Below are 20,580 nucleotides of genomic sequence, written 5' to 3'. Positions count from 1 at the left end.
CCTTGGCGTTGCAGGCTGAAGGGAGATGACTTGGTCCGATTATAAATTTATTCCCTGACTCTCTGGCCCTCTTGCTTAGAATAAGACAATGCAAAAGTGTTCACGCATGGAAAAAGAGGACTGAAACGCAGCCCCGTCCTTGAGGGAAGCCCACCCTAAGGACGTTGGCCATGCGTGGGTAGCTGCCAGCCCCCTCGGGGTGCAGCATCCCCCCAGGGAGCAGCGGGACTCTGATGGGGATTGCGTGAAATGACCTTCAGCTGTTTAAATACCTCCTGAAGTCATCTGGAGAACTGCAGGATGGCATGTTTGGTAGCCAAAAAAAAAAATAATTAAACTCTTGCCATGGAAATACCCTTTCTGTATTAGACCCCACAGATTTGCAGACTATATTCTATAACCCTATTAAATTCTTGGCTGCTTTCCTATTAGAAAGTTCCTATGAGAAGAGATTAATTCCTCCCAGGATGAGTCAAAAGGAAGTTGATGTAAATCCGTGTTTTGGTGCTTCTCGGGCCAGCGCACGAATCCCTGGCTGCCCTGCCAAAGGGTCTCACCCCCCGGGCAGGGGATGTTGACACCCCTCCCGGCCCTGCTGGACCCCCTTTGCTGAGCCTCCAAGGGTTTCTCCCCGTGCGGGACGAACCGCCGGCCGCTCGGGATGCGATCTGCCACCCCTCACCTCTCCGTCTCTGCTTCCCCGAGGTGGCTGAGCAGCTGATGACCATCGCCTACGAGAGCGGCGTCAACCTGTTCGACACGGCCGAGGTGTACGCGGCCGGCAAGTGAGTGCCCAGCATCCCGCTCCGCTTCCCTGGGGTCCCTCTGCCTGGCTCCGCTCCCCCCTGGGTCACAGTCACTCGTGATGGATAGGGCTCTGGTGGTGCTTGGGAAGCCCCCTGCCCCCTGAGGGGGGAGAGAAAAAGCTTTATATTTGGAGAACTCTTTAAAAAAAAAAAAAAATTAAACCAAAACTCTTGTACCCAGCTGAAGACTGAAATGTATCACTCGTGCTGCTTGCTGTTGGCACAGGGAGAGAAATGTCCTGAATAAATGAAAAGTCATTCCTGAATAAATGAAAAGTCATCATAATGGTGATGAATGGCTTGTGCCAGTGACAGCTCCCAGGCGCAGATCCCGGCGCGGGGAACCGCTCTGGCTGCAGCAGAGCTAATGCTCTTAGTGCCACTGCGGAATTGGGGGAAAAAAAAAAAAAAAAATATCCATCCATAATATATTTGACTCGGGCTGATTTATACAGCTTTGTATTTAGTCTAAAAGGCGGATGGGGACATCACGTCCCTGGGGCGGGGGGGACCAAGCGGCTCTGCCTTCCCAGAGCAAGTTCAGGCAGACGTAGGGCACGGGGGTGGAGGGCTGTCCCAGCGGGAGCGGGTGGACAAGATGCTTTGGGGGGGACCGTCCCCCGTGACGGGGATGTCTGCCCGCCCCGTCGCAGCCGGTGCTGGGTCACCATCACCCCTGGAGGGGAGAGCCGCCCAGCCGAGAGGGCTGCTGCAGGCTGGCGTCTGGGTGTCCCTGTCCGGGGAACTGGGATGGACGGCGGCTGCGACCGGGTACCTGGCGTCGAGCATCCTCCCGCATCCCCTCACGTGGGGCTCTCTCTTTTGCGCAGGGCTGAAGTCATCCTGGGGAACATCCTGAAGAAGAAGGGCTGGAGGTACTGGACCGCCGGACGGTGCTCCCCGCAAACGAGCGGGACCCCTGGGAATAGGAGAATCCTTCTGGTTTTTAAAATAATGATGGGTGTTAGGCGATGCTGGCCCAGGAGCCAGTGCTGCGGTTTCCAGGCGGTGCCGGGGGCTCGCGTGTGCGACGGTCGCACGCAGAGCAGGCAGCCAGCCCTTTCGAGCGCCAAATAAAAACGCTCTCCTGTTTTTTTTGGGGGGGGAGCGCACACCGGCTTTAAGAGGCTGCGATCGTCAGCCTGCGGTGCTGCCTCGACCGTCGCCTCTGTGCCGGGCAGAGTTAACGCAACTTGTGAGCGTATCCGCCGTCGTTGCCGTGCACGGTGTATCGAGACAGATGGTTTGTGCATCGGCATCCTTATCTGTGTACGTAAGGCTGCGTATTAAGAATGCAAAGCTGTGATGGGCCTTCATCTTGGGTAGCCTGGTAGGAGATGATACCTAATTTAAATGATGCACATTAGCATATGTTGTGTAGTTTTAAGAGCATTTACATAATCTTTAAAGACCTCCCCTGTGTGTCGTATTCAGCCTTCAACTGAAGAATGGGTTCTGGCGGTGCTCGCTCCAAAATCAGTATCCCCTGTGTTAGGGGAATGATTATTCAGTAAGAAATATCCTGGATACTGGGGAAGAAAAAAAGTTAAGCCTAGCAAAAGCTGGAGAAATTTTGTGTTGTGCACGTACAGTTATGCAGCAGAGTAGTTTGCGAATGATAAATCTTTGATTTACTATCACACGGGAATTTATAGATTAATTCAGTGAATGTGCTGCTCTTGGAGTTTTAGTAACTCTGGGAATGCTGCATGATAACAAGAAGCACTGGATTTGGATACCAGGGGAGAATAGCGCTGTAGCTCTTGGTTAAGGACTCTGGAGATTGCTTACTCCGTAATTAAAAATGTGTCTTCTTTTTGGTCAATTCACTTGAATTAGCTTCAGTTTCCAGACACCGGCCTCTGGTCACTCCCTGCCTGCCGCAGACCTGAGCGTGGGAGGAGAAGTGGCCTGTTGTAAAAAGGATTATAGCGATGTGTGAACACCCGCTCTGAGCCCGGGGCTGCGAAACCGGGCACGGCCGCCGCCGCGGGAAGCCGGAGTCCTGCCGCGTGTCGATAAACACCATCCTGCTTGCTTACGTATAGTTTTTTTAACAATAATAATTTTTTCTGTTCTGTTTGCAGGAGGTCCAGTCTGGTCATAACAACAAAGCTGTACTGGGGAGGAAAGTAAGTCTCACAGTTACTCATAGTGGCATTTGCTGCTGCGTGCTTTTCCCTTTCACAGCCGTACAACCCGGTGGAGATCAATAGCAACTTGGAGGGGTGGTTTGCTGCTCTCATTTTCTTTCTCCTGACTTTGCGGAGTCTTTTAAGGAGTCGGAGCCCGGCAGAGGCGGCAGCCCCCAGCAGAGGCCGGGATGCTGCGCTGGGTACGCTCCCGCCCCGAGCATCCCTGCGGCTCCAGGAGCTGGAACTAGCAGGGTGAAGGCTGCCTTGCTCCAAAATCACCGACAATGTCAAGGAAGCCTCAGTACCGGGCGGTCGGCCAGGGTACAGCTCCATCCCAGCGCTGCCTGGCCCCAGCACCCCCTGCTGCCCTGCCAGCATCCTCACCCCTCCTCTTAGAAATGCCAGACGGTAGCTCTGCACTCAGGCAATATCCGTAGCTCTTGCCACGTTAAAGTAAATGGCATTACTCGTCCCAGGCGCTGTTGTCATTGAGACCGGGAACCCAAATGAAGTTCAGGGTCTCTCTGTCGTACGAGTTGTAACTTCATTTTTGGGATGCTTAAACCAGAATACAAAATTAACGCTCCCCGGTTGTCAGCACCTCAGGTCTCTAACAGCCGCGTACCCGTTTTTTCTTTGCAGAGCTGAAACAGAAAGAGGGCTTTCGAGAAAACACATCATTGAAGGTACGTGTTGCACGGGGCGGGGGTCTGGCTGTGCCCGAGTATCCCGGCACGGGCACGGTGGGATGCAACCAGCGGGACCCCAGGGCGATCGCTCTCCCACGAGCCAGGTCTCCTCGACGCCGGCGCTCACGGCTCCTCCGTGCCAGCCCTGCGCAGGGCAGTTCCCAAGCCTGGCTCTGAAGTGCCCAAAAAGCACTGCAGGGTTATTCTGGCTTCTCTCAAAAAGCGCGAGCGAACGCATTTTGCACGCAAAAAGCCTTCTCTACCACACCTCCACGCAGCAATAACCTTTCGGGTTTTTGCTGTAATAAGCAAGAGCGTTGTCCTTGGCCGGCTGCGTGTGCGTCGCTTGCAGATTTATCGCTTACCTGCGGCAAGCGGGGTTTGCCGTGCCGGGGTTTCATTGCTTGCCGTGAGATGACGGGAGGCAGGAAGGCTCGGTGGGTCCGGAGCTGCTTTGCTGACCCCCCCCGGCTCTTTCCCGGAGGGACCAGGGCGGTCGGTAGACGTGGCCGTGGCTGCGTGGACTCCCTTGGTGGAGCAGGGAGGGATGAGGATGCGGGGCACGATGTCAGCCTGCAGAAATATTCTCTGGTCCCATCTGCCGAGCAGCCGGCTGGGGAGGGCTGTGGGTTGCTCTCGGTGCTGTTTCTTCTCGATTTGGTTGTACGTTCCCTCGCCCAGCTCCTTGCACCCGGTCCCACATCCCGCTGAGCGATGCCGTGCGTTACCTTACTCATCCAGCGGGATTTATTCACCCAAGTCTCTGCTGGGTCTAACGCATGCTCCTCATCTTCATTCCGATGGCTTTTTTTTTGTCCTCTCGGATGCGTTATTGTTGGAGAGGGAGTGAGAGCACATACATTTTTCTATACGGATAAGCGTGTTTCACCCGATCTGGCTCTTTCTGGAGGGCTGTTGGGTGCTGGGTCAGGCACCCAGGCGCAGTGGCCATGGGCATAATTATAACTTGCCCAGTTAACAATAACTTAAAACAGGATTTTACATGCAGGACGCAGAGCAGGGCCCATAAAAAGACACGTTTCTGTCCTATTAAGGATCAGCAATGTCAGCCACGACCTTCTCCCAGTGAGAGGTGCCAGCCTGGGCTGGCTCCTGACGGGGGCTGGAGCAGACCCCCAAGACCCCCCAGGAGGACCTGATGGGGTCTGACAACCCCCCCTCCGTGCAGATTGTGAGCGGATCCCAGACAAGCAGCCAGCAGCATGGGGGCCAGGATCTGTCTTCTGCATAAATCCAGAGCAAAAATAGCCAGGGTTCGGAGAAAAGCTGCGTAAAGCCGTGGAAGGGAGTTACGGGGGGTGTCCGGCTCCTCGGGGGCCGGGGATCCTTCGGGACAGAAGGGCAGCACCAGGCTTGCTCCCTGTGCTTCACCTCCCTGCGGAGGGATTCGCAGCGCCCGCCTCTTGCTGCTGTTTGAGCCGCTTCTGCCTGCTGCCACGGAGGGATGCGCAAAACGTGTTCTTTGGGTTAGTAGGAAATGATATGCTCTGCGCCGCCGTCCTCGGGGGAGCCCCGGGCCAGCACGGAGCGATGCCAGCCTGGGTAATGCAGGGCTGAAGCCCCAGGGGAGCAGCACCCTCCATCAACCAACACGCCGCAACGGCTGCAGCAGCGAAAAGTGATTTTCGTTCTTGCGCCGGGTGTGCTGGGGTAATTAGCCTCCTCTTTGATTCATGAGATAAGTCCTAATTGTTTACAGTGGTGTTTGGTTAAGCTAATGTTTGCTGTCAAGACAAATTAGAAAAGAAAGATTCAGGCTCATCTACATTACACGTGTGCCGCGGTGTCGGTGGTTTGATGGCGTGGGGGGGGACCAGCCCGTTCACGATACACACTGCGGAATAGGCGGGAGGTATGCTTTGGTCTTTGCTTATCAGAAGGTAGCATCCGTCTGCAGAAAATCGGGTTTGCCTGCCAGAAACGGCAGCTTTAACTTGTATTTGGCCATTTGCATGTTTTGTCACCTGAATCTGCAATGGCCCATTTGTCACAGCTTTCAACAACCGGGATTTGTTCTGTATGCGTTAGGACGTAAATTATATGGAAAATATTAATACTGTGTTTGTATTATCCACCCCTTGCCTGGGATGTCACTGCCACCCACATCACACCCTGGCTAATGCTGTCCCAAGGGGGTGAGGTGGGATGAACGTGGCATCAGCGAACTGGGTGAGCAGGGCAGCCTCCTCCCTGGGATGCAGATTTGGCCATCTTCCATCGCAAAGGAGTTATTTCTTGGGGACAAGGAGCGTCACTGGAGCATGGTTGATTTTGCCCCATAGTAGCCAGCTCATACATCTGGGATCATCCTGGGTAGTTTTCATTATTTAGTATTTACAGAATTCAGCTACGTTAGGATATGATTTTCATATTAAGGTAATGCTGCAGAAAGTGGTTGGGTTTTTTTTTAGCAACATGTTATTGAACTTTCATTTCAATACCCCCCCCCCACCCCCCAAGGCGGTGTCCCGGCCGCTGGTGGCACTAGACCCAGAGGCGCTGGGGGAAGTTGCAGCCATGTCACAGGCAGTCCAAACCCATCCATTTTCCATTTCTTGTGGAGCTACTTCATGAAACGATAGAAAAATACTGGCAGCAGTTGAAATAACTTCACAGAACACATAGCAACTAATGTTAAGGTCAACGTTAGCTATTTTCTATAAATACATTTGGCAAAAATGGCCATTTTTTTTCATCCCAAAATTCAGCGAACATATTCAGACTGCTCTATTTTGGCTCATTCTTCGTGAACATTCATAAAAACATTTTGTTCCTGGGAAGATTCATAGAAAATAAGTGTTAGAAATCCTCTTCTCTCCCTCTCTCACACACACACATAATATATATATGTAGGCTTCTGATGCCACCTCCCATCAGATCCTCTTAGAGAAGCCGTTGAAGCCTGGGCAGTCCTGGACTGTCGCTGCTGAACTGCGCCCCGTCTTGCTCTGCAAAACTCTCTCTGCCCTATGCAGTGCGTTGGTGGGCACAGCCTGCTGACCCTGCGGAGAGGGTAAAGCCCTTCGTGGTGCTTTATCTGCTCACGATAACGTATCTAACCGAGGGCCACCGTCCTCCCACCTGGGCTCGCGTTTCTGGAAGGCTCCCCTGGGGCCGGGCTTCCTTAGGTGGGACAGCACCCAGGCGACGTGCCCCTGGGCTTGCACAGAAGGGCTCTGTGACATTATTTAGATTAAATAAACTCTGGACAGAAGTGGAGCGCTGAAGTCGGGCCCTGGCAGCTGCCTCCTGACAGGCTGGCCACGGGCACGCTTGATAACCGGTGTCGATTCCAATCCAAATCTCAGCGTAGTTAAAAAATAAAAGCAAATTCTCATGGAAGAGGGGGACTCTGCATGTGGCCAAACCAGTGTTTTCTTCTTAATATGGCCGCATAGATATGCGACAACATTACGCAGCATCCTTCTCCTATGCTATGTGGTTGCGTGTGTATATATATTATACGTATGTACGTTAGGTACGCCGAGCTCTATTTCCGTGCTAATGCGGCACCGTTTTGTACCTGTCAGCTGTGTGCCGCCGTACTCCTGCCTCGCTCTGACCGTGCAGGTTCTTGTCTCTGCTTTGCTGTTTCCAGGGCTAAAGGCTTCTCTCCAGAGGCTGCAGCTGGAGTACGTGGACGTCGTCTTCGCCAACCGGCCAGACAATAATACGCCCATGGAAGGTTAGTGGAAGCTTGAATTAAAGGTTTTAATGTGACTGATCCTGGCTTACAGGCTTAGACCGATGACGGTAGGAAATGAAAAACAATTTTTTATTAAATATTCAGGTGTGGCAGCTTAAATATGAAATACCTCATTCGTAATATCCTGGAGCCCCATATATTTACACTTCAATGAAATGGATTTGTATCTCTTGGAAGGAAATTGAAGTTTCCTTTACGTCCCAGCAGTGGCCTTAACATTGTTTGGTTTTTTATTTCCCTTTCCTGATTCCTTCATAGGAAGGGAATTTGCGTTTGCATTTAAGGCAGGTCTTCTCTGTGTCAAATGAAACCGGTACATCCCTGCCCCTGGTGCGGTCAGCTCTGGAGAGGGGAGCGTGCCAGTGCTGCCGTCCCCATCCTCGTCCCTGTCCCCTGGGCTGCCCGCATAGCACGTACTTCTCCCGGCGCTAAGTCCAGGGGTGCGATCCAAAGCGTGGTCAGAAACAAGAAACAACGGGGAAGCTTTAGGGTTCCCTGCTGCGAGTGCCTGAGCAGCTCCAGCCGGGTCTCGGGGTCGGGCTCAGCCTCGGCACCGCAGCCGCCCGCCCCTCGGTCCTGGTGGAAATTCAGGGAACGGATTTAGGAACTCGGTAGATCTGTGACTGCGCGCTTTAATCACGTTTCACGATTGCCGATAAGCATATATGCGTGTTCGGTACGTGGTGGTGTAGCCCAGTTCTCCAGGAGCCTTCATCAACATGTTTTGGGGTTAGCGCCCTATTTAATGGGCACCAGTTCCCGTTCCTTCTCTTTTCCCATCGGAGTTAACACAACCATTCACACTGTGGCAGAAGATTAGCTTCACAGCTAAATAAAAAATAGCAAGAAGAAAGGCTCGCAGGCTGCAGAAGCTGTCATAGACAAGTATGTGTAAATCAAACAGACCTGGAGCTTGACAGGCCCCTTCGAAGCTCCCGGTGTGACTTTTGGCGGTCGTGACACCTATTTTCTTAACGATACCAGGGCCGTGCCACCGGCCACGAACCTTGGACGGATGGCACTACTGCTGCCCCGGCCGACCGGTGCCGGCAGCGACGGGTTCAGGGAACTGGCCTGGGATTTTAGGAGCAGTGCAGCTTTTGCAGTAGCTGATGAGGTCAAGGAAGATGACATGTTGTATCCCGGAGGGAGAAATGACCTCTCTGCTCAGTCAGTTGTCGTCTAATGAGGCAGCGCTGAGTATATTTCCCGTGCCCGCGCAGACAGCTGATCTCAGGCGCTTGCAGCTTTTAAGATGCTACAGATACTGCTAGCAGCGCTGGAGCTTGGCAATAAGGTATAAACTGTGGTGCTTGGTGAGATTTTGAGCAGGGTGAAAAAAGGGGCGTTTTTATTATGAATGGTGTGGTGTTGATTCTTCCTATGTACTTCATGCTTCTTTTTTATGGTTCACCTACTAAGCCACTTCTATCCCAGAGCATCTGTTGAACCATCTGTCGGTTCTGCACTATCTGGCACGCACAGTAAGCGCGGAGCTACCTTCACAAGACATGCAATTCCCGCTCCATCTCCTTACGTGCCTATGCTTTTCCCACGAGCAAATAGCTGCTTCTGATGGAGCAGAACCCTTAACCTTAAAACCCAGAGCCTTCAAACGTTCCCTGCTCGTGCCGCTCACCCTAACACGTGAGGGTCCTGCTCGAGCAAACAGTGTGGCTGTCCGCGGTAAGGCACGGCCAAATAAATCAAAGGATAAACTTTGAATGTTCATTTTGTTTTCTTCGCTTGCCGCACGCAGGCAGGTGAGGTTGCTCTGCTGTCGCTCGGGGTGCTCCATCTGCTGTGATGCGCGTGTCTGTGGGCATCAGCAGGCGATGGATCAGCCGTTCAGATCTACTCACCTGGTCCAGCCCAGCTGGGGCAGAATCGGTTCCCGCTCCCCCAGGCTGGTCACGGACCCACTCAGGCTGCCTTAGGAGGCGTGGGTAACGGAGAGCTAATAAGAGAAGATGAACATTTCGTACAGATTCCTTTATTGTAGGTGACTCTGGTCCCCGAAGCGTCAGGCAAAGCTTGCTGAATCTAAAAATCAGAAATGTATTTCCCTTTCTTAAAAGTCTCAGAGCAAACTAAAAAAGCTTTTCGTTGTAAAAGCAATGCAATATTAGCTTCAGGGGACATCTGGAGATGAGGACCCCGCACAAAGCTCTTCGCGCACCCCTGCAGTCGGGGCCGGGCAGGTCCCTGGCCAGGACAGCCGTGTCCCTCCTGGCCCCGCGGCAGCCAGGACGAGGGGCTGCCCTCGCTGGGATTGGCCATCCGGGGGAAAAATCCTGCTCCCGGCACCTGGGGGGCTCTGCCGTCGCGTGGTCCCCCCGAACAGGGACCTCGGGAGATGGGCGATGGGAAGGGTCTGTGCTTCTCCCCTGAATTTCTGCCACTCTCGTGCCTCGTTAGTCAGGCTGGAGAGCTGATCCCCCCAATTGCACTAGCAGGTGCTTTTTTTTTTTTTTTTTTTTCCGTCCCAAGCAGCTTTTCCAGCAGATGAGGAGGCAGCTCCGGCTGCGGGGACCCCGGGGTCCCCTGGTGAGACCCCCCCACATTGTCACGGCGCTGGGGGACTGGGCACCCACTGCACGGCCAGCCCCCAGCCCTGGCAAGCGGGGAGGGAAGGTGACACGGTTCCTATCGGGGAACTTTAAGTTACTTCACAATTATTATTATTAGGCTGCTGGAGGCTGTTTTCTGGGTTTTGAAACACCCATTTATATTTAAGAAAAAATCGCCCCTTCTTAAGTGATGCCATTTGTGCTACCCAGCTGGCAGACCGAGCGGTCGAGGCATGTGCTCTTCACAAAGCATCCCATCGCCATACCCATGGGAGCAGTCTCTGGTAAACAAGAGAGAGATATATATATTTTCTGAGTTGACTTCAGTTTTTCTTGAAAGGAGTAGAGGTGGGAGAAATGAAAACAACCATGGACTGAAATGCGTAAGAGGCATATGATGAAATGCTTATAAGAATTCCTAAATGGTAGTGTGGCAAAAATAGAAAACTAAACGCAGTGAGAAGCCGAGGAGGGAGGGATTGCCATACCCCTGCCCATCGCACACAGCATGCCTGCGGGTAGCAAGGTAGCTGCTTGATAGTGGGGCATTTTGTCGGACTAATACATGCCCAAGAATAAAATGCTTGGAAATAGGGAAAAGTGTGGCTTTGGCCAAAATGAAGAAGAAGAAAAAAAAAAAAGAAAATAATATCTGGCATTTGAATTCTGCTCTTCATCAGGGAAAAAACTTCTCAAGCCGACGTTTCCCTCGAGAGGAAATGTCCCTTTTCAGTGGGAAGGCAGAAGCCCAGCGCAAGAGGCACAGTGTCTCCCGCACAGCCCTCCGAGGTTATAAATGGAGACTTCATCATCTTTAGCTGCTTGTCGCCTCCTGCAGAAGAAATCTCACAATAACGTCAAGATTGGCAGTGTAATCACCCCTCTGCCAAGCTCTTTTTTTTTTTTTTTTTTTTCCATAAATAGGATGAGAATCCTCATGATATAAAAGGCAGCTCATCTTGATCTTGAGACAGCGATGCCCAGAGTCGTTGTCCAAGTAACGGCAGGGATGTCACAAGCACACAGGGCTTCTCCGTGCGGCCCCGCGGCCGAGCAGAGTCGTCTCACTGTAGTTCCATGGGTCAGAAATTCATGGTGCAGGTGTAGAGTATCGGCTCCTTGCCGCTTTCCCGAGGGAAAAGCGTGCTGACCTCCCGCTGATGGCGAGGTGCCTCGTGCGGCACTGGGATCGTGACTAGGTACTAGTTTCTTTTGCTTCTCAGAGCGCGTTTAGCCCATTTTTGTCCGTTTAAATGATGCGCTGTTAGCGGCCGGCGGAGTGCCAGTGCCCTGGCAGCCACTGCTCGGCTCCAAAGGGCAAGGAGTAAAAAATATGAATTTATTACTGCAGCCGGGGCAGTTATGTATACTGTCATGGTTGCTGTGGCCTGGGGACCCCGCTCGGTGCCGGGGACCCCGCTCCTCTGCAGCGGTGCTGCCTGGGCTCCCCGCGATGCTGCGTACCCAGCAGGCTGCTCCCAGGGAGAAATCAGCCTTAAAAATGAGTTGCAAACAGTAAGCAGCGGCTATTTTCTTTATAGCATTAGGGAGGCATCCTACCAGGCTCTGTAACCTCCTGGGCAACCATGAGGGATAGACAATTTTTTCTCCTTTTTCTTGCAAACTGAAGTTTCTGATGGCTTTCCCCTCCCCCCCGCAAGGAGACAGGGATGCTCAGCAGGGGTCTGATGGATGGAAATTAAAGATCCTGCCCTGGTGCTTATAGCCTTGTAGGCTTCCATCTTCCCCAAAGAAAAACGAGGACCGTGGGACTGCTGCGCTAAGGAGCTGTGCCGGGTTTTGCAGAGGTGCCGCCTGCTCCTCCCACGGCCGGCGGGGCCCTCAATGGTGCGGGGTTCCATCATCCAGTTTCGCAACTTTATCCCCAGCATCCTAATATTCCTAGTAAAAAGAAGCAGGACCAGATATATGCTTTCGGTAAACAAATTTTAAAATAAATTTAATTTATCTTTCATTTTAGTTTTCGACTGTGCTGCCCTCTTGTGTTAAATTTTAAAAGAGATATTACCATAAGGCGTGGTAGGCAATGGCCAGTCAGTAAAAGCAGTTTTTAAACAACTGCAGGATAAATGTCTTTACATTCACACTGTCAATGCTTTTTCATCCATGCTCGAGCAAGACAACACAGCAGAAGTACTGTTTAATGCAAAGCTGCTCAGGCTTGTCAGCGGACTTGGCATTTATAAGTGGCTTTGGGAGGATTTGGTGCTGAAAAATTGGTCTCTGTGCGGTTCTCATACTTCTTTTTTCCCCTCCTTTAGAAATTGTCCGAGCGATGACACATGTAATAAATCAAGGCATGGCGATGTACTGGGGAACATCGCGCTGGAGCGCTATGGAGATCATGGTAAAGTTGATTTTTAGGAAAGTGTTGACACTTGGTAATTCTCCATCCAGGCTGCAGAGTCTGCTGAAAGCCATGCTGGGACCTGAACTACAAGCAGGTGTCTGGGCTGGGGAAGTTTGCCTTCTGCTCCATCCAGCATCTCTTCATCTAAAATAATTTTAAAACCTGTTCCAGAATGAGTCTAGTGTTAACTAGGAGAAGATGGGCTGATCTGGGGGCTTGGGTGTCTTGGGTCACTTAATTGGGGTTTGTTTCATTTTGGTTTTATTCATCTGACTTCAAGAATTTTGATAAGGCGCCTGTTTGATGGCCCTGTTTCAGACGTGGCTCTCGGCAGCAGGTCCACGACCCGCGAGACCCTCGGAGCTACCGCTGCGGTGGGAACGGAGAGTTCCCCGTGGGTGGCACCGCTCTGAACATGTCACGTCCAGACGGGAAATATCCCTGCTCGGCAGTAGGGACCTTCTCGTTGGCTTTACCTGAAAACCCCTAGACTGGGGCAACCAGCGTCCCGACAGCTCATCCTTAATGGTTTGTTAGAAGCATTTGCTGTTGCCCAGATTGGTGGTCGATGCCCCGTCCCTGGAAGCATTCCAGGTCGGGTTGGACGGGGCTCTGAGCAACCTCAGCCGGTGGAAGATGTCCCTGCTCACGGCAGCTGGGTCAGACTAGATGACCTTGAAGGATCCCTTCCAACCCAAACCGTTCTGTCACTCTAAGAGATGCCAAGAGCGTCCTGCTGGTCCCTGCTTCTCGTGGCGGGGTCAGAACACAATAAACAAGCTCGGCACCAGCCATCTCAGCTGGGAAGTTGTTTGGCTTGTCGCCGCGCTGGCGCTGAAGCACCTTTGGGCTGGAGGAGGCGGGAGGTGGGCACGTTCCCTGCTGCGGTGGGCACAGGGGCAGTGGGGGGAAGCAGGGCAGCCAGGGACGCGGCTGCGTTTCTGCCTCGGCACGGCAGATTTCGGAGGGATGTGCGTGGCGTTGCTAAGGGGTAGCGAAATGAGTTCGTTGGCACCTGCACGCTCAAGGAGGGTTGGCTGGTAGGTTATGTCCTGCAAGATGCTTTTGCTTAGTGAAGTATTTTATCTACTGATTTCTTTTCTCCAGGAAGCCTACTCCGTAGCCAGGCAGTTTAACATGATACCGCCCGTGTGTGAGCAAGCTGAATACCATCTCTTCCAAAGAGAGAAAGTGGAGGTTCAGCTGCCGGAATTATATCACAAAATCGGTGAGACGGACTGCCGTGCCTCTCAGCTATTTCACTTGCAGAAAGAAATACAGAGCAGGCCGACCTGGGGCTCTGCATGGGAACAGCACTCGCCTTCCCTGGATCTGAAGGGGACAGACAAGTATCTATCTAGTGACGCAAAAGAAAAACGGGCTTATTGTGCCTCTGATAGAAATAGGTGCTAATTGAGACGGCTGCTTCTTGCTCTTTGACTCCCGTGGACCACGTGGGTGCCACCTCTGCCCGGCATCAGAAGACACTGATGCCTCCTTGTGCATCTCCTGCCGGGGTGTCCTCGGCGGCGGGGCTGAGCACCAGGCTGAGCGGGGACGGCGGGGAGCTGGTGCCCCTGCCAGGCGGGGCCAACGCAGGAAGGACGTGGTGGTGTAAGGCAGGACGGGTGTAGGAGATACCTGGTCAGGAGTTCAGGTGCTTTGCTGCAGCAGGAGCCAGGATGGGGCTGGAGGGTCTCGCAATAAGGTTTTGGATGAATAAGCTAGTCGGTGCCCCTTAAGGGCATCAGCAGCATCTTCCTGGAAGACTCCAACTGAACGTCACTGCCAGCGGCAATAGAAACAAGCAGCGATTGTTCTGCTTTTATTTTTTTTTACTGAAAGTCCTGGTTTTGATACAACTCTGATTTCCCCCAGTCCCCTAAAAATCTCCTCCTCTGTTTTCTCTGCAGGGGTCGGAGCAATGACGTGGTCTCCGCTAGCCTGTGGGATCATCTCAGGGAAATACGGCAACGGGGTCCCTGAAAGCTCAAGGGCTGCACTAAAGGTACTTTTTTTGTTGCGTGTTTGAGAGAAGTAGATGTGCCGCTTTTGCGAGGGCAAGCAAATAACAAAGGGAAAACGGATCCCTCGTGAGAAGGCCGGCCTGTGTGCTGCTGTATGGATGGATCAGCTTGGTTTCTCTGGCAACCACACTTCAAAGTGCGGGAGAATCCGGGTTATAAAGACGCTGGGGTTCGCGCCGGTTGTGGGGCAGCACGCCACTGGAGCCAGGCTCCGGTGGGGTCCGCAGAAGGATGTGTCACCACCCTTACATGGACCAGCCATAGTCAACGAGAAGGCACAAGCCCAAGGTTTCTGTCGTGTTTGATGCTCCCAGCTGACGTTAATCGATACAGCTGCTGTGACTTCGAACCCTCTTAACCACACGGCGCGGGTAGAACAGACTTGGACATCATTTTTCCTGCCTACCCTTCCCTGGGCACCAGCCTACGAGGCAGCGAGCGCACGGGGTGAGCAGTGGTGGAGCTCAGCCCCGCAGCATCCCTCCAGGGACCCCCGCAGGCAGGGCAGACCCCCAGCACCCCAGGAAACCTGTGGGTCCCCGGCGGTCCTGCCCTTTGCCGGGCAGGGCAGCCACCCTCTCTAACAGGTTTTAGCGTTGCGGTGTCACCGCAGTGCTTGGTTTCTCCCACAATCGTCCGGATTTTATTCTTATTGGGTGTTATGGGGTGTCCTCCCATATCACGCCTGTGGCAGGCATGTTATTTAACAGCTTGAAAAACGGCAGAGCGCTGAAATGTCATGGATTTGGGAAAAAAACCCAACTCAAGTGGTATTTGAGCCTCTGTAACAGCTGATGGGCAAAAGCCAACACTGCCTGACAAGTGCCAGCAGGTTGACGTACATCCCTGTGCTGCTTTTTGCTCAGCTTGGTGCTTTTTAAAGGAAAGATGCAGTCTGCACTGAGTCGCTTACAAAGGGCAACGTTTTCAAATGTGGTATTTCATTGCATTTGTGGGGTTTTTTTCCCAAAATGAAATACATTATTAATATTCGGTAAAAGCTGGCTAAGCAGGTAGCATTGCAGAGAGGCATCCAAATTAAATTGATGAGAGTGAAGCAGAATCAAGTTTTGAATCTGGAGCTGGGAGAACTGCAATCTCAGCTTCATTTAATTAATTTTCTAATCTTGAATGGCAATAGTCAATCTTGAACAAGATCAGATGTTCTCTCACGATTGTTGTGGGGGGTCTGTGTCAAGATCTTCTCAAGTTGACTAATACTTCACTTCTTTCCGCTCCGCGATGGGATCCAGCGGTCCAAAAATAAAATTGCAGAGGTTCCAGATTCCGGACCGAGTCCATTAGTTGCATAAAGCCAGAAAGATATAGATATAGGCTCTCACAGGAGACATCCTGGTCCTGTCGTAATTGCTTCGGGTAGCAAAGCATTGTGTTATTCAGCCTCCATTATCTCCTGGGTTGGATATGGCTTTTTAAGAGCTGTTTATAATTGCCTTCAACTTTCCGTTGCGGAAGATTAAAGCTAACAGTCGATTGCGATGTAATTCACCTCCAGTGCTACCAGTGGCTGAAAGAGAAAATCATAAGCGAGGAGGGCAGAAAGCAGCAGGTGAAGCTGAAGGACCTGTCGCCCATCGCCGAGCGCCTCGGGTGCACGCTGCCTCAGCTGGCCGTCGGTAGGTGACGGGACGGGGACGAACGGCACCGCGCCGATGCGTTGTCACCGGCGCATCACCTAGCTCGCATCCTTGCGGTGGGAAGGGAAACGCAGAGAGAGAGTCTGGGGAAACCCTGTACAAAGCCCTAAAGCTACGGGTGCTCTGTTAGTGCTGCTGTCTTCTGGTTAAGTGTCAGTGATGGTTAGGCAAATGGTAGCACAGAAAAAGATGGGTCGTCTTTCAAATAGGACAGAGGATGGCTTTGTCTTTGCCTGTATCTATTTTAAACACTTAAATGATTAGTTGCTATCAGGGATTATGGAAGGAAATGCCAGAAAGATAGAAAGACTGAAGATGGGCGATGCAACACCTCATTAGGAGAAGGCTAATGCCTCTCAAGGAAAACGCTAATACATTTCAAGGAACACAGTAAAAGAACAAGACAAAACAAAACAAACACACTGTAGGCGTTAATTAAATATGCCATGTATTGCTTTTGAGGTAACCATTAGCCTCACACAAAAGAACTTCCTTTTTTTGAGCAGTAAAGTTAAAAATTACTTAAAATAAGATTGTTTCCAGCATCACCATCAGGCTTTGATTGACAAGAGGGCTAGTGTATCTTGGGCTATCCTCGGGGGTCCAACCCTGACCTGCCTGTTTCTCCGAACGGTCCCTCCCCAGGTGGAAGACCTCAGTTGTTCAGCGCACTGGGCTGACAGACACAAGAGAACGCTACTTTTTAAAAAGAGAGTTGGTTTTTCTTGTTTTGGGGTTGTTTTTAATAATTATCTTTGTGCTGCTGAGAGCCAAGGCTGAAAAATACCACACGTCTGTTAGAAAAACGATCCCTGGTTCAAATAGCAAAGAGGTGAATCCTTGTGATTTGTGATAGGGAAAACCCCAAACCCCGCTATTAAGACAACTCCTGGGCCAGGGACCAGGGTCAGACGGGATGCTGGAAGATCCGCGATATGGTCTGTTATCCGACCCATGCATCTTCTTCCTGGTAGTGCCGGAGGAGTAAAGGGAAGGTTGAGACAACTAATGCTGTCATTATTTTTTCAAATAGAGATAGAAGCTCTGACAAACGTTAGGATCTGGAGTAACACTGTGTCGTGACACCTATGTTCCTGACCATCTTGTGACTTTATTCCCAGCATGGTGCCTGAGAAACGAGGGGGTGAGCTCCGTTCTTCTAGGATCTTCCAACCCAGAGCAGCTGATAGAGAACCTGGGAGCCATACAGGCAAGTGCAGGTGGTGGTGGCACCTAAAGAGAGGTGCTTAGCTCCCTGCGGGGGTAACACCAGCACACCTTGAGAGTAGCACCCTCCTTCTCTTAACGTAGTTTTAATACTTTGCATTTCGTTCCAGGCATCTTCCAGTTCTAGTTACGCACGTTAATTAGGCAAACCTACGGTGCATCACTGTGACTTACCACCATTTCTGGTAGTTATCGCCGTATCCAGCAACAGGAGGGTGGCATCAGCAGGTTTAACGTATCTGAAAAAGCAAGCGCCCTGATTCCAGGACATGTTGTGATATATTCTGTGCTAAGTCTCCCACAGGGCACGTGTTACTTGCACCCACCTTAATTATTCTCTGTTGCTTTTCACAACAAGAGCCTCCTCTGATGTTCTTGCCACCAGCTCGCTTTCTGCGGCAGCTGAGCAATACCGTGCACATAAAGTTTAGGAGCACTTCTGTGATTCTCTCACTGGGTAAAGATACGACAGCAGTTTTTCCTTTAAGGGAGAAAGGTATTAGATGAATGTTTCAATATCTGCTGCACAAAAACCCAGAGGAAACGTTATTTGATAAAATCTGGATTTACATTTGGAAAAACCTTTTAACGGAAGCTTGATTAAACTTCTGTTTTCTTCTGCCCCTAGGTCCTTCCAAAGATGACATCCCATATTGTAAACGAAATAGATAATATTCTGGGAAATAAGCCCTACAGCAAGAAGGACTACAGATCATAATGCAATGCATGAATTCCCTGGACTGCATGGTTTTAAAAGTGCTCTGTACAGAAGTACAGCCCCGAATTAATATCCGGTCATGAGAATCATTCAGCAGCTTGCTGCTCGGTGTCTACTGTCACTGGATCCTTTGAGATGTGTGCTGTTGCTACTAATCTGCAGTGAAATTTAAAAGCACAGTTGATCTCTCTTCTAACCAAGAATAACCTTGTATTTTCTTACCTTCGACTGAATTCATTAATTTTTACTTTACTCTTAGCACCTCATGCTTGTGCTGTGAAAAACACTTGTAAAGCAAAAAATAATTTATAACCTTCAGGTACTTGGTAATTAAAGAAGGATGTACAGATCTATTTTTTCAATGAAGAAAAGCCAGATACAACTTAAGGTTTTAATAAAACCACATTTGGGAAATCTCAACTATAAAGTTTCTTCAGGTTAACAGATAGAAGGGGCAAGCTCAAATCTTCCATTTTCTTTTTTATGCCGAATATATGCTTTAGATTTCATTTGTAGTTGAATAAGGGATGTAAGACAGAGAATTAGTTAGAAATTAGATAGCTCAACTCCTAACTATACAATTATTTCAGCTGTGGAGTGCTCCTGGGAAGTATTTCCGAGTACAAGCCAGAAGAGCACAGTTAGAAAACCCAAACACGCATGCCAGGTTAATAAAAACAACGGCTGTTTGCAAAATTCTAATTCCACATAAACCTTAAACCAAGAAAGCCATGATAAAATATTGGGTTTTGCATCTACAGAAACCTGCCTCTACTTCTGCCTGCTTGTAGATGTAGCTATTGCAAATTTCAATATTCATGAGCTTTTAAGGATATAGATACTTATAATATATATAATATATAGCTGCTGAAAAATACCAGAAACAAGTCAGGTACGTACTTTGGTGAAAGGTCACATTTGCTTTAACATGTTCTGGAATCGGGCATAAGTAAATGCATAGTATTTTTAAGACACAGTTTAAACAGGTAGGGTTTTTTTGTGAGCACTTCATCCCTCTACAGGAGTTGATAGTAAGCATTTATATATTAATTTGCCCATCCCAAGAACCACGTCACATTTTACCATGAGTTTGCTTTGTAAAACGCACCTATGATTTCGGTAAATGTTCCTCACTCGTATTGACTCGCGTACTTTGGGCACATACTTCCTAGGGGGTACAGCTATGTACAGTATTTGTAGGACCCTTGTATCCTAGTCCCCTTAATGCCAGGACACCTGCAGAGAGCGTGCAGCGTTCACGGGGGGCCACGTGAACAGATATTAATACTTGAGTTGTCTTCTCCTGTATTTAATCCAATGAGCTATGGTATGTGTAAATGAACTTAGCTGCTGTATATCCAGAAATGCAGTCTGACTTTGACTTCTGCTTGGACACAATAAAAGCATTTTGTGCATCTAATTTTATACTTGGAGACCTGTTACTAACAGCGAGACCGATTTTGAAACAGCAATGGTTTACGTTGAAACTGGATATGTATCGTTCCACAGGGAAACGCTAATCTTCAGCTGTACCCGTGTTGGGCAAGGGACAATGACCTCACGCGGGGGAGCGACGGGCTGCGCTGGTCTGGCTGTGCGTCTTGGAGAAGGTACTTCTAGAAGTTAGTCTCCTAAGGCAGACTGATAGCAGCCGTATACAACATTTTGTCCTGAAATAAAACACAACGTGAACGTCCTCCCGACAGTTCACTGAAATCCCACTGCCGCTCCGTCACCAGCCTCTCCAAAATGACGCTGGGCTGGTCAGTCACAGCTAGCCGAGGTGGAGACCGCCACCGAAGGCACTGCTCACCTCCCTGCTATTACTTACTTTCACTGCCCTGGGCCACATCCCCTAATGTTGCAGTATTAGCTGTGAAAATTAACTATTTCAGTATTGTAAAATCTGCTTCACGGGCAGCTCAAAGGCTTTGACCGTTATACAGTTAACAGCTTAATTATTTTAATAGTAGATTTATTTTCCCAGTAGCAGACTAGTTCCTTTTCTCATCTCTGGAGGTACAACGTAATGTTCTTTCTTCCCCTTCTCAGATAGATGGGAATCCAACAACATATTAAAAATATATTAATTCCCAACTTTTTTTTTTTTTTTTAATTGAAAAGGAGATGGCATTGTCCCTTACTTAGAGCAAAAGCTTAGAAGTCAGCTTGCCTAGTGCTCTGGGCGCAATGGGGTGCCAAGCAGTAGCCTAGCTTTAGGCTAAACTTCAGCATTATACTGAAGAAACTGGGTGTGGCTTGTAGTGGGGATTGCAAGGGGGAAAAACAACCAACCAACCTCAAAAGCAAACAAAACCCCAAAACAACAACAACAAAAAAAAACCCAGCGCTTTTCTGTGAAGACGTCCACAGAAAAGACTAGGCTTTCTGTAGAAAACAACCCAGCCCACCCACCCACCCACCCGCTTTTGTTTCAGGCTGTCAGTGCTGCAAATTTCTCCCTCCAGAAAAATTCTGACACACACTATGCTCCAGGCCTCTGCAACTGTCAGTATCAAAAAACTAAGGTAAGATGAAAAGCCGTTAATAAAAGACTCAGTGAACTGACAGTAATAGTAGAAGAAAGCGCTGCTTCAAATCACTTTTCTCTAGATGGCAGATTTCCTGCAAAATACATCTGCCACCTTCTAA

At 50.2% G+C, this 20,580-nt stretch overlaps 1 protein-coding gene across 4 annotated transcripts in view; it reads left to right on the top strand.

Annotated features, from left to right (window-relative positions):
- Nucleotides 1-19,348, top strand: part of KCNAB1 (potassium voltage-gated channel subfamily A regulatory beta subunit 1) — a 72,401-nt gene extending 53,053 nt beyond the window's left edge. For all 4 annotated transcript variants that reach the window (XM_049802652.1, XM_049802653.1, XM_049802654.1 and 1 more), the window contains 11 exons: nt 706-785; nt 1,637-1,681; nt 2,894-2,938; nt 3,584-3,627; nt 7,250-7,336; nt 12,210-12,295; nt 13,406-13,526; nt 14,212-14,306; nt 15,842-15,962; nt 17,105-17,193; nt 17,839-19,348. In XM_049802652.1, the coding sequence (XP_049658609.1) occupies nt 706-785; nt 1,637-1,681; nt 2,894-2,938; nt 3,584-3,627; nt 7,250-7,336; nt 12,210-12,295; nt 13,406-13,526; nt 14,212-14,306; nt 15,842-15,962; nt 17,105-17,193; nt 17,839-17,928 (903 nt within the window). In that variant the 3' untranslated portion in view covers nt 17,929-19,348. The remainder of the gene's footprint in view (nt 1-705; nt 786-1,636; nt 1,682-2,893; nt 2,939-3,583; nt 3,628-7,249; nt 7,337-12,209; nt 12,296-13,405; nt 13,527-14,211; nt 14,307-15,841; nt 15,963-17,104; nt 17,194-17,838) is intronic.
- The last annotated feature ends 1,232 nt before the right edge of the window (nt 19,349-20,580 follow it).

The sequence above is a fragment of the Accipiter gentilis genome, chromosome 6, assembly GCF_929443795.1.
Source record: "Accipiter gentilis chromosome 6, bAccGen1.1, whole genome shotgun sequence".
Lineage (NCBI taxonomy): Eukaryota > Metazoa > Chordata > Aves > Accipitriformes > Accipitridae > Astur > Astur gentilis.
The sequence above is the reverse complement of the archived record's forward strand: the minus strand, read 5'-3'. Positions and strand labels throughout refer to the sequence as shown.